The 12,595-nt window shown below is 41.3% G+C and overlaps 1 protein-coding gene across 6 annotated transcripts in view; it reads right to left on the bottom strand.

Moving 5' to 3' along the window:
• The window catches only part of Nalcn (sodium leak channel, non-selective), a 301,994-nt gene that overhangs the window by 90,749 nt on the left and 198,650 nt on the right, over window positions 1-12,595 (bottom strand). For 4 of the 6 annotated variants that reach the window (XM_058582741.1, XM_046454990.2, XM_046454991.2 and 1 more), the window contains exon 15: window positions 11,767-11,841. The exons of the other annotated variants lie outside the window; for them this stretch is intronic. In XM_058582741.1, the coding sequence (XP_058438724.1) occupies window positions 11,767-11,841 (75 nt within the window). The remainder of the gene's footprint in view (window positions 1-11,766; window positions 11,842-12,595) is intronic. 6 annotated transcript variants of the gene reach the window in all.

The raw sequence follows: 12,595 nt of genomic DNA, 5'->3' as shown, positions 1-12,595 counted from the left end.
CCAGAGTGCAGAATGTTCAGCAGAGCCCTGGCTGTGTGCTAGAATGCTGGGGTGCAGCGATTTCCCCTGCTCTAGTCCTGAGCAAGTGCATTGCATGAACAAGGAAAGGTTCACAGGAAATCACTGATCTTCCTTATGGGAAAGCTGAACTACGAATAAAGTAAAAAAGACTGGTTGGCAACTTTTGGAACTATCTTGGTTATTACAAATCGGTGCAGCCTGGTCTCATATCTGATCCAAACACTCCTCACCTCCCACCATGCTAAACTACCAGTGGGACTTGTGGTGGTGTCCTGGGGAGGAACATGGTCCCCTCTTTCATTGTGCCTCATCTCCTTCTTTGGCATCTGCTCCTCCAGAGTGCAGGCCAGGGTGAGGTGTAGGGCAAGAAGGGATCAACCTAGGAAGCTAGACACATCTCACAGTGGTCCTGTCTGGTTTGGTCTGGATCTAGACCTGTTCAAAGCTTGTGAACTTTGCTGATGGGAAACATGTAGTTTGTAAACAGAGTTTTGCTTCAGCCTTCTACAGTCTACAGTCTCCTAACAGAAAGGGAGTCTACTCTTCCTAGACCCCTCTCTTCCTAGACCCCTCTCTTGAGCTGGCCTGGCCTACAGGCCTCTGGCTTCCCTGCCTCCCTCTAGTATGGGAGCCACTGAAATCCCCTCTGCAACTGATGACATGGCACAGAACTAGGAGGAGCTGGGGTCTCATTGTGCCCAGCCAGACTGCGGCACTTCTAGACAGTCCTGTAACCTACTGCCACATGTACAAAGACTGGCCTGTTACCTTCAGAAATCTCTAGGCCACATGTGGGCATGTTCACCCTGCCCCTACCCCACCATTTTTCAGAGGGAAGATGCCAGTGTCTTTCAACAGTCATCTCCCCTTGCCCTATCCAGTGGCTGCACCAGGTAGTTCTGTTGGCCCTCCAGCTCAAAATCCAGACAGGGGAGCCCCCTATGTGGATGAGTGACAGCCTTGAAGCCTTCCCCTCCCCCTGGCCCTGGGAAAAGGATGACTGATCTATGTCACACTGTACTCCTGATGCCCATGCACACCTTCACTCCTGTATCCACTGTATCCACAAGGGAGGGGCCAGCAGGCAGATGATGGGGAATAGAGGACAGGTCCTAACAGTCACCTCTGGAAGACAGAGTCTGGACCCAGCTGCGGTTGGCTCACCTGAGAAGGTGAAGGGCTGAGCTCTAAGCTTTCAGCCACAAATCCAAAGTAAGATGAAATGACCCATTCAAACCTACACTGAGGCCACGTGATATGATCACTTTCCTATAACTTTACAGCAAAAAATCACAGGACATGATGAATTTTAAGAGCCGATGATCTAAGTGGATTGGAATGGATGCATGGCTTTCCTGACTTACGCTTTCAATTTATCCACACACAAATAAGAAATGATGTGGTGTGACATCATTTATTAATGTGCCCAGGATTTCATTATGGTAAAATCACCTGAGTTGACAAAAAATCTTCTTACCCTGAGAGGCCACGTCTTACACTGGACTCAGGGGCAGTAGCCCTGGTGCCAGAGCCCACGACACAAGTCAGGGACATCCTTGGTCCAGCTTTTGTGTGGCTTGGATGTCGCCCCCTAGTGGTGATACCTTCAAGTTGCCTATGCTGGGGGCTGAGTGCGTGGGCGGGCAGCTGTGAGCAGGTTCCCAGTAGGGAACAGGGGAAAGGTTAGAAATAAGTATATCAAAAAACCCATACAGCACGAACACCAGCGACACAACAGACACTGGCCGTAAATAACAGATCTGGGCACAGCGAGTGTAGCTAGATGCAGCCCAGTGAGACCAAATGAGACCAGACTTCTCCAGATGAGAATGAGATCTGGAAAGGACCTGATAAGAACCTAGTGGTGGTGGTGGTGATGGTGTCTCAATTTAAATCCTTAAAATGGTAGAAAACAATCATATAAGACAATACAGAAGAATGGGGAACCTAACTTATCCAAACAAGACACACCAGATACTGGTTGAGCAGATCAGTCCTGTTCAACCACTAAAGACTATAAATGTTCCAAAATCCAGAACACTTCTCATCCCAAGCATTTTAGATAAGGGATACTCAACCTGATTCAAATTAGACTTGAGAGCATTTTATGTACTATTACTTCCCCTGTGCCTGGTCCGGTGTCTTGTACTTAGCAAGGACTCAAATATTTGATGAATAAATGAACAAGGAGATGGTTAAAATGCTTTGGGAAGAATTGAAAGTATTTCAGAAGAAAGAACTGGAGAAGCTGTGTGAAAGTTAAGTCCACAAGGACTGTGGGTGGTGACATCTCCGGCACTCATGTCTGGTGTCCAGGTCTAAACAGGTAAGTCTTATTCCAACAAGTTCTAACAGCTATGAAAGTGTTCTTTGATTCAACAGCTGTCAGACACTGCATGAATCTGAAAATCAGTGGTCACACTCTTTTACTTATTGCCAGAACAATCTAGTCTCCCATTGCCTGTGGCAGGAGTTGGGAAACAGAAAGGTGCTTTCGGGGACTCTTCACTATCAGCCTTGCTATTTTAAGTGGTTCAGTGCAGTAAGCTCATTGTTTTGAAAAGTTATGTTCTCTTGATTAAAGGAAGTAAGCAGAGGAGCATCCTCAGTGCTAAGGAGTGGCTCACATCGAGGTGAAGTGAGTGGGATCTTCTCCCCAGGATTGGGCATGTTTTCCCTCCAAACTCCACTCTTTAAAATCTGAAGGTTTATCTTGCAGAGCACTGTGAAAAATTACATTAAAATACTTTTGAACCAGCTCAATTAAATGATGATACAACCAACAAGTCACCCATGTGAAGCTGAAGAGAGAGTCTCAGGTGTGCAGCTTTAATGATTGTCAATGGAGGAGATTTAAATAACCTAAAACAATGAAATTTTGGAAGGGTTTATAGAAACCCTTCTTCCAAGAAACTTTCAGATTCATGAAATTTGGGGATTAGTTTGATTCACAGCAGAAGGAAGTTCCTCCAGGTGCTGGGAAAGCTTCTCCTGGTTGCCTGGAATTCTGAGAGCCTCCTTTACTCCAGGTGTTCATGGCCTCAGCTGTGCCACTTCTCGGCTTCAGAAGGGGGTCGCTGCTTGTGGAGGCCAGAGAAGGAGGCTCCAGAGTGCGCTAGTTTCCTGAGGCTGCTGCTACAAAGTACCAGAACCTGGTGGATAGAATGGCAGAAGTCTATTGTCTCACTATTTTGGGGACTAGACGTCTTAAGGTCAAGATGCTAGCAGGGTGAGATCCCACAGGGGTGTTCCAAGGGAGAGCTTCTGGGGACCTCATCAACCCACGGGGTTCCATGTAGACACATCGCTCCAAACTCTGTCCCCATCACAAACTGCTCTCCCTGTAAGTCTGTCTGTGTTCCTTCTCCTCTTCTTATAAGGATGCCAGCCACACTGGATTGGGCCCATTCTCATGGCCTGATTCTAACTGCATTACATCTGTAAAGACCTTATTTCCAATGAAGTCACATTTGTAGGTGCTGAGCATTGGAGCTTCATTATATTTTTCTGAGGGACACAATTCAGGTCATACCAGGAGGGCATCAAGTCTTACAGGTACCTCTCCTGTTTTGATCTGACTTCCTACATCCCTGACTTTTACCTGTTTGACTCTGAGAAACCCAGTTGGCAGTTTCCACTTTGTGGATTGACTTCTACATTGATATTGTGTTGTCTTGATGTTGATAATCGATATTAATTATTATTATTATTCTGAGCCTTGCCATGACTTTCTAGCTTAGACCTTGATCCAAACAGTTCTCAGCCACTTTGTTTCTTTAAACTGATCATATTACTGTTCCTGTCTTAGTGTGACATAAGAATTTATTATTTAAAAATGTCGAACTTTTTTTTGATGGAGCTATTTCAGAAATAGCATATCAAATGCAATATAAGATGATCTTTTGAGATCTACATTATGGAAATTTATGGGCAGTCAAATGTAAATGAAGAGTCACCTCCAACTGAAAGATTGAGAGTAGCTTTAAGTGGAGTTCAGTAGCTTCGAAAAGGCTTTTAGTAAAATGCAGAGTTTCCCAACTCTCAGCTACTAAGGATTATAGGTTCTTCAGGGTACGGGTCCTTTACCTCCTGGTCAGTCGAGTGCTTCCTGGAGCAGCAGGAATCCTAGATATCTGATGCCTCCAGGGGGTGGTTCCTCCCTGTTGACTCCGGGTGTTGTACAAATGCCATTATCTATTCATACCACAATGCAAAAAGATTGGGTAGCACTGTAGTAAATGGTGTTAATAGTATCTAAAAGATATTTAAGAATCAGTCAGGAACTAAGTGATCTGTCAGAAGATGCAGAGTATGCAGATCTGAAAGCAAAAAGTGACCCTCACTTTCTTAGCTGTCATTCACTCCTCATTTTCTGCACCCCAACTCTGCACTACCCAAGTCTCTTCACCTGCTCTAGATGCCATCATTGACCACCTCATAGGGATCACTACTACACTGAAAGTGTCTGTTTGTTACCTTCTCTCCATCTCACAAGTTACTTGAGGACAGAGACAGTTTCTTGGTCATCACATGTCTCTTGTCACAACATGACACCTGTAGCAAATAGTCAAGAATATCCAGAGCCCAGGCTTACAGAAGGGAGACTTAGTCTCTGGGATGACAATAAGGAATATCTCAGGTGATCTTAGCCCATGCCATTAGGATTTGAATCATGCCACCCTCCTCCCCATCCCTCATCCAATACTGATTTCATTAAGCTCTCTTCTGATGATGAATTTGATTCCTAGAATATGCAGGTCTATAAGTTGGATAAGCATCTCATTCAGCCCACCTTCTAGATATGCTTCTCATCATGAACAGAAGAATTGCTTGTCAGAGCACAGTGTCTTTTGGTAAGGATTCTGGTTTAGATAGTCCAAGGTATCCCAACTCAGGCACTTAGAAATTACATGAACTTGGGCATGAATTTACTTCCCTGAATGTCAGTCTCCATGTTTTGAATATTCAGGATTAAATCTGAAGTGCCCTGCACAAGGAAGTTTTCAATTGACAGCATTACACACAGCAGTTACCTGTATTATTAGAGCAGTTATGTCATTCAGTTTTACACCACATTAGGCTGAGTTCATTCCTGGGAGGCTGTCAAAACACTGAGGAGACGGATGGCTCCACTCAGATTATGAGATGGCAGCCAGGGTGCTGGGTGGCATTTCCAGCACCATGCCTATCTCCTTGCTGTGGCCCTGCATCTGGAATGAGCTCTCAATGCAGGAGGCAAAACATGAAAATGGAAGCGTCAGGGTGTAAGAAGACATCAGTCAGAACTCCAGTGGATACGGATTGGTTCTAAGGTGATGGCCCATGGGATCATGGAGGCTGAACAGTCCCATGAGTTTCCACCTCAAGCCGGAGACCCAAGAACGCCAGTGGTAGAGCTTGATGGCCCGAGAGTCAAAGAGCGGATGGTGCAGGTTCCCTCCTAGGTATGATAAGGCCGAGTGACACAGCTTGGGGAACCGGGGGACAGGGGCTCACCTTCCCCACCTTTGGTTTCTCTTTGGACCCTTGGAGCATCCAGTGCCTTCCTGGTGAGAAGGAACTGCTAAACTCACACCTAAATTCACACTCTGATGTCTTCCAGAAGTAACCTTACACATGCACCCCAAATACTGTTACACCAGCTACGTGGACATCCCCTACCCCAGTCAACCTGACACATAACATCAACCCTCACTCAAGGTGAAAAAAAAAAAATTAACCTGGAGCTCGTATTAAAAAAAAAAGAAATAAAAAAAGGCTGGGGATGTAGCTCAGTGGTGGAGCACTGGCCTAGTATGCACAAGGCCCTGTACCACAGTACCACGGGGAAAAGAAAAGGAGTAAAAAGAAAGGAATAAAGAAAAAAAGAATGTAAGATTTTTGTTTTAAAAAAAGTCCCAGTTAATGAGAGCTGGAAGCTTCTGTGAAAATGTACCCACCACCCTGCAGTGGACTTCATCAAGATGGAACTTCACTGCACTTGAACCAGGATTCAAATGAGACTGGACAAGAGCAGGGGAAGCAATTTTTAATTTCACAACTTTCAATTTAATCTAAACAGAATATCTATACTTCTGTTTTCAATGATTGTTTCCCTGAGGCTTCTCTGTGGGTTTTTCCTTATAGTTTAATGAATTTTATACTGCTTTAAAGAAAACCCTTTAAATCTTTCTCGCACTGCACTTGCAAAAATCACTAGAGCCGAAAGAATTCTCTTCATTTTCTAAATTTGCAGAACTCCACCCACATTTATTCATTTCCTAGTGTTAGTCCTTACCATTGAGCTTCAAGGTTATCATTTCATAACTGTTCAGAGAACAGTTTTGGGACAAGTTTTTGTTCTTGTTTTTTTTGCTTCTATACCAATTGATTTGTGTTCTCAGCACTCACCAAGATCACACATTGATAGATAATCTCATTTCTAGTTAATTTTTTGATCTCATGTAGAAAACTATGTGAGTGTGCTGTGCATTTATTTATTTATTTTCAGGTCCTGATTTGGATTCATGGGATGCTGTAAAGAGAAAAATAGTCTCTACTTAATTAGATATGGGGTCACATAAATTATAGCAGCTACAAAAGAGTGCTATTATGCTATGGAGCTCTTGTGTCTTAAATCCTACACACAGAGGAAGCAACAGAGAAATTTTGCATGGATGCATGATGGAGGTTACTTTTTTATTGCACTGTTTTATAAGGGCATATCATTGTTTTTTATTTGTTCTAATTAGTTATACATGACAGTAGAATGCACTTTGACACATCTTACGTAAATGCAGTATAACTTCTCATTCTTCTGGTTATACATCATGTAGAATCATACCAATTGTGTAGACATATATGCACCTAGGGTAATAATGTCTGATTCATTCTATTCTTCCTACCCTCTTACACCCTCCCCTCCCTTCACTCCCCTCTTCCTATTCCAAAGTAACTCTATTCTTTCCTAGGTACCCCTCTTATTATGAATGAGCAATCCACATATCAAAGAAAATATTCAGCCTTTGTTTTTGTGGATTGGCTTACTTTTGCTTAGCATGATATTCTCCACCTCCATCCACTTACCAGCAAATGCCATAATTTTGTTCTTTGAGGCTGAGTAATATTCCATTGTGTATATGTACCACATTGTCTTTATCCATTCATCTGTTGAAAGACACCTAGTTTGGTTCCATAGTTCAGCTGTCGTGAGTTGAGCTGCTCTAAACATTAATGTGGCTGCATCACTGTAGAACGCTGATTTTAAGTCCTTTAGGTATAAACTGAGGAGTGGGATAGCTGGATTAAATGGTGGTTCCATTCCAAGTTTTCTGAGGAATCTCCATACTGCTTTGCATAGTGGTTGCACCAATTTGCAGTCCCACCAGCAAGTATGAGTGTGCCTTTCTCCCCACATCCTCCCCAACATTTATTGTTGCTTGTATTCTTGATGATTGCCACTCGGGCTCAAGTGCGATAAAATTTTAGAGTAGTTTTGATTTAGGGTGACTTTTAATAGCACTATTTATCTGAGTAACAAATGAAAAGCCACAGGTGTGACCACGATGACACTGACTGGTGATACCTTGGAGAGGGATGATAGAAATGGGCACTTTACATGAGAACCTCTCTAACTTTGTCTCAAGATCTCTTTTATTTCCCCTCTGAAACCCAGCTTCAAAAATCAAAAACAAAACAATAGAACCTTTTCCATCAGATGCTTTGAGTAAGCAGTAAGAAGTTCATTACCGCCTCTTTGTTTTGTTTTTTCAAGAAAGCCTCTATGAGGAGACTTCAGAGCTTTGGCATTAAGGAATCAGTGCTGCTGCCTAGGACTTGTGGATTTCCAGCTGGACATACTGACGTGGCATGTAGTTAGCATGTGGTCTCCTACTGGGTAAGAGCAGAACACCCTTTACACTTTCTCAAGTGTTAAAAATTGCCCACTAGCCCCACACCATCTCATGTGGACCCGGAGAGGCCAGCATCCCTGGCTGGACCCTGCTGTCTAAAGTGGAAGGAGACTACAGAGGAAAATAGCGGGACAAACACAGGGCATCACGTGTCCACATAAGGAAGAGACAGTCGCTGCTGTTGATCATGCAGAGCACGGGAGCCCCCAGCAGGAAGGCACTGGGTCCTTTGGCATTCCCCGCTCCGCGTGGTCACACGCCTGCCCTAACCACTGGGTCCATTCACACACCTCCCTGAGCATCCTCTCTTGAGGGTTTCCAACTTCCTTCTTCTCTTCTGCATTCTCGTTTCCTCTATGTTTTACTTTCTGCCATCTTGTCCAGCTTCTGGGTGCTATGGCCTCTCCCAAGCATGGACGCTGCTTTCTCCCCATCTCTCCAGCCCTTGAGGGTCTTCCTCTTCAGCCTCTCTGTTTTAGAGATCACTGTCACAGGTCCCCATTCCTCTTGAAAAATATCTATGAATCAACTTCTGTGTTTTACCACAACGGATTAAAAAACCCACACGTTCATAAAGATCTCTGGAGGTCTCACCACGATGCTGACTTGCTGCTGGCATATCATGCACCTGTCCAAGAAGGGCCACTGCTCCGAGGTCATAAGGGACAAGGTGCCCTGACCATGAACAGTTCTCATCAGCACTCCACCCCCATGCCTCTTACTAGAGCATCTGATTTTTTAAGGGAAACAAAGAACTATTTTGGAGAGTTTTAATGTCTTCACTGTTTAATTCACCACCATTTCTCAGGGAACTGGGCCTTACCTCAATAGCTGCTTGGTGAATATAATGATGACACTGTCATCTAGAGCATCATTATTTATTTAAAAAATTAATAGTTTTATCAGCAAGTGCCCCCACTGCACCTATCACTCATAATATGGCTTTAGCTTGCTTCAACATAGTTTACAGATGATGAACTTAGGCTTTTGGTCCAAATTGCCTAGGTTCAAATCCTAGCTCTGTCATTTGTTAGCTGTGTGACCATGGACACATTGTTCAATTTCTCTGTAACTTATCTTTCTCTGTGACTTATCTGTGACTTATCTTCCTCATCTGCAATACGGATAAAATAATAATACCTGTATTGACTGGTTGTTTTGAACAGTAAGTGGACATAATAAGCACCTAGCACTGAGAAAGGATATAGCAAATATTACCATAGCTATAGGAACCTATAGATTGGTAAAAATAGAAAAAGGGATTTTAAAAATTGAAATTTGAATTAGCAAATAGTGAATTTGGAACATGTAGTATTTTCTGGCACTTGAAACATCAGGAAAATAAAAATTTTTTTCCCCCTTACAATCCTTCCATTCCTTTCTCTATTTGGTATAGTAAAAGTAGAGTCTATACATTTAAATCTTGGGGGTTGAACCTGTGTACATGGAAAATTTAATAAACAAACATTTCACACAACATTTTGATTAGAGATTTTTAAGAAGCTTGTAAAAGACTGTAAATATCAGGTGTCTGTATGATTGTGAACACATTGTGAAACTACAGGTACACATGCTTGTGTGTGTGGTGTGTGTGTGTGTGTGTGTATTCATGAAATTATTCTACCTCAAAGGCCAAGATCACTGAGAATAAGGTAATACAGAGACATAAAAATGGCGCAATTGTCAACACTAAAGAAAATACAAAAATTTCTTATGCAAAATGGAAGACAGCAAACCAGGAATGTTTTAGTTTAGAATAATAATATTTAAAATAATAATAGCTCCAAGTATGAAATTCAGTGATTTTTGGGTATGAGATCAGTAGAAGAATTTAATAGATTTGTAGTCTCAATCTAATCAGGAATAAAGAGCAATGTGAAAAGTACTAGTGAAATGGAATTGCTGCTTTATGGTTAGAGTTTTCAGTGCCCAGATATTTTTCCTTATTCAAAGAAAACACTACAAAATGTGGACTAGCACAATTGGATAACCAGTTCTGACATACAGAATTTCCAGAAGCACAGACTTCACTAATACAGAGCAAATGTCTAAATAAAAAGCCATTTCTATAACTAATGATATATAGTAAAATTGAAGAGCCACACGTTTATTTAACTTCATAGTTGAGGAAGAAATTCAGATGCCAATTATGGTCCTGAGTTTTTGTTAGTTTTTCCCGTGGTGTCAGATAAAAATAAAATGAAATGCCTAAAGTAACGGTTGGATATATAAATGCCAAAAACAAAAAGTAAAAAATTTAAAGAGGCTATGCATATATGGGTACAAAAATAACTTAAAATACAGAAAAAACCAACAGTGCAAAATACTCTGAGATTTGATTTCATAAATTAAAAAAAACTGCTACATAAAATTTTATTTTATGGCTTTCTAGCAGAAATCCTATTTTAATGTGGGCTGGAATCATGTAGCATTTTACTCAGCCAATGGTTATTTAATATCACATTCAATCTGGTAGTTACAGCAGTTAGAAAAAACAGAATATTTTTATTTTATGTATAGAATACATATTTAAATGTATTATATCAGGGACTTTCAAATTTTCTGCATAATAAACATGGCAGATAGGAAAATCCATATCTAATACCAGATTCGAAAAGCATGGTCTGAAGTATTTCTACAGCTGAAGATTTTTATTGGTCATGTCAAATTATATGGTTGATGAATTTCAATTTTGTACTGACACATTGCATATTTTTCCACAACTAGAAGCCACATAAAGCTTTTGTGTCAATGGCATGCAAGAGCTTCCCAATCGTATTTGAAGAACCTATCACTGCCGCCACAAAGAGAAAAGATCTGGAGACGTCATCTATGAGTGTGTCTGCATAGCTCCAGGACAGGGAAGAACTTAGGACCTTGTTCAGTATGCTCATGATGGGAATCTTCCTATCAAATTATTATTCCTTATTGATACCCTTGGTTAAAAGCAGTGGTTTTGGAGGTAAGAGTAATATAATAAAATGCCTAAAGTGACCATTAGATATATTTCCAAAAAAGCTTACTTTTTTTCCCCTGCTATGTTAAAAATAGACAACTTCTGAAAATTCTGAATGTACAGGGCCTTCATATAATTCCAACAGGATTGTTTTAGAGCTGTGTTTCTGCTGTTAACATCTCAACTCTTCTTGCGTGTTGGTGACCCAAGAAAGTCTTCCTGAGAGCCCACTCTCTCACCAGCTAACCACTGAGACCCCTATGCTCCATGTAACAGAAACTGTGGGAATAGCTGGCCACATTACCATCTTTCTGCCTTTGTAACATAACTGCCACACATTCCCATGTCCATTTACGGGGTACAACTCTCACCGCCATGACACAGTCTGTTTTCATATACAACTGGACACATGTCTGATCATTTATTCTTTTAAATTTCTTCCAATCCCTATGGGCTTGCAGAGCAAATTCTCTTTTAGTGCCTAGAGGTCAGATAAATTGATGTTTCATATTTTATGATGGAATGATGATCAAAAGTATTTCATAGAGTTAGGAGAACTGGCAACCTGGCCCTGTGGCATTTGATTTCCAGACAATTCATTCAATGACAGGGGGAGAATGGTCTTCAAATCCAACTTATTAAACTAGACCTATCTTATTTTTTTAACTCAAAAGTAATAATCTAAAATTATTCCTAAGATATTTATAAAGTCATAGAAATCTCCCATATTGTTATTAAAGTTAAACTTAAAAAGGACATTTTTCCAACTCAGACTGTCTTCACTTATTAAATTCAAATATTTTTTGCTTTGAAGCTCAAACTTTTAATATCACTGCAAGCACACATTTTGCCCTTATTTTTCAAATGCAGATTTTAAAGTCCCCCTCCATTACTTACTTGTTTAAGCTTCTTTAGATCTTCATCAAGTTCTAAGTTGTCCAAAATAACAGCAACAAACAAACTCAGGAGGATCTATAAAATGGTTAAACAACAATGAAAAAACCCACGTGCCAAAAGTAACAAAATATTATATAATATAGAATATCTACCTAAAATACATCATATCTAGAATTCATTCAGTGAAAAATAAGCATGCAGTTGTGAATCATTACATAGATATTTTAAGGCATTTGTCACAAAGACATAAAAGGAAATGCAGATGTTAGCTGAAATAAACAATATAAGACATTGAACTTCTTTATGAAGACAATTTTAAAAGAATTAAAAATCTTTTCTCATTCAATAGTCACACCTCTGGGACTCTATGCAGAGAAAGTAATTTGAAGTACTGTGGAAAGCTTGATTGGCAAAGGTGTGTGTAGGAGAGTTGTTTGTAATAATGAAGTGCTGGAAATAACACCCAGCCTTGCATCCATCATTAGGACAGTCCCAAGGATCTATAAAATTCACCTCGTGAATATAATCCCACTGCAGCAGCTCATCTCCAAGATGGGCACCCGCAGCCCTTCCCAGCCTCTGCTCTTGTTGCCCTTGTGTGGTCCCCTCCTACACTGCACAACCAGGAGGGTGTGGAGAAGATAGCATGCAATGTGTGAGGTGAAGCACGAAAAGCCACTGTGTCTTCACCGGGCTCTCTCCTGGATCACCGTTCTGGTGGAAGCCAGGTGCCATGTTGTGAGGACCCTCCAGCAGCCCTATGAAGAGACCACGGGGTGATAAACTGAGGCTCCTAGCAATAACCAGCAAGGAACTGAGACCTCTCCAA

This window comes from Marmota monax, unplaced genomic scaffold (assembly GCF_021218885.2).
Source record: "Marmota monax isolate L192 unplaced genomic scaffold, Marmota_monax_Labrador192_F-V1.1 WCK01_AAM20220418_F8-fsc00026, whole genome shotgun sequence".
Classification (NCBI taxonomy): Eukaryota; Metazoa; Chordata; class Mammalia; order Rodentia; family Sciuridae; genus Marmota; species Marmota monax.
Note: the sequence above shows the minus strand (reverse complement) of the source record. Positions and strands in the feature narration are given on the sequence as shown.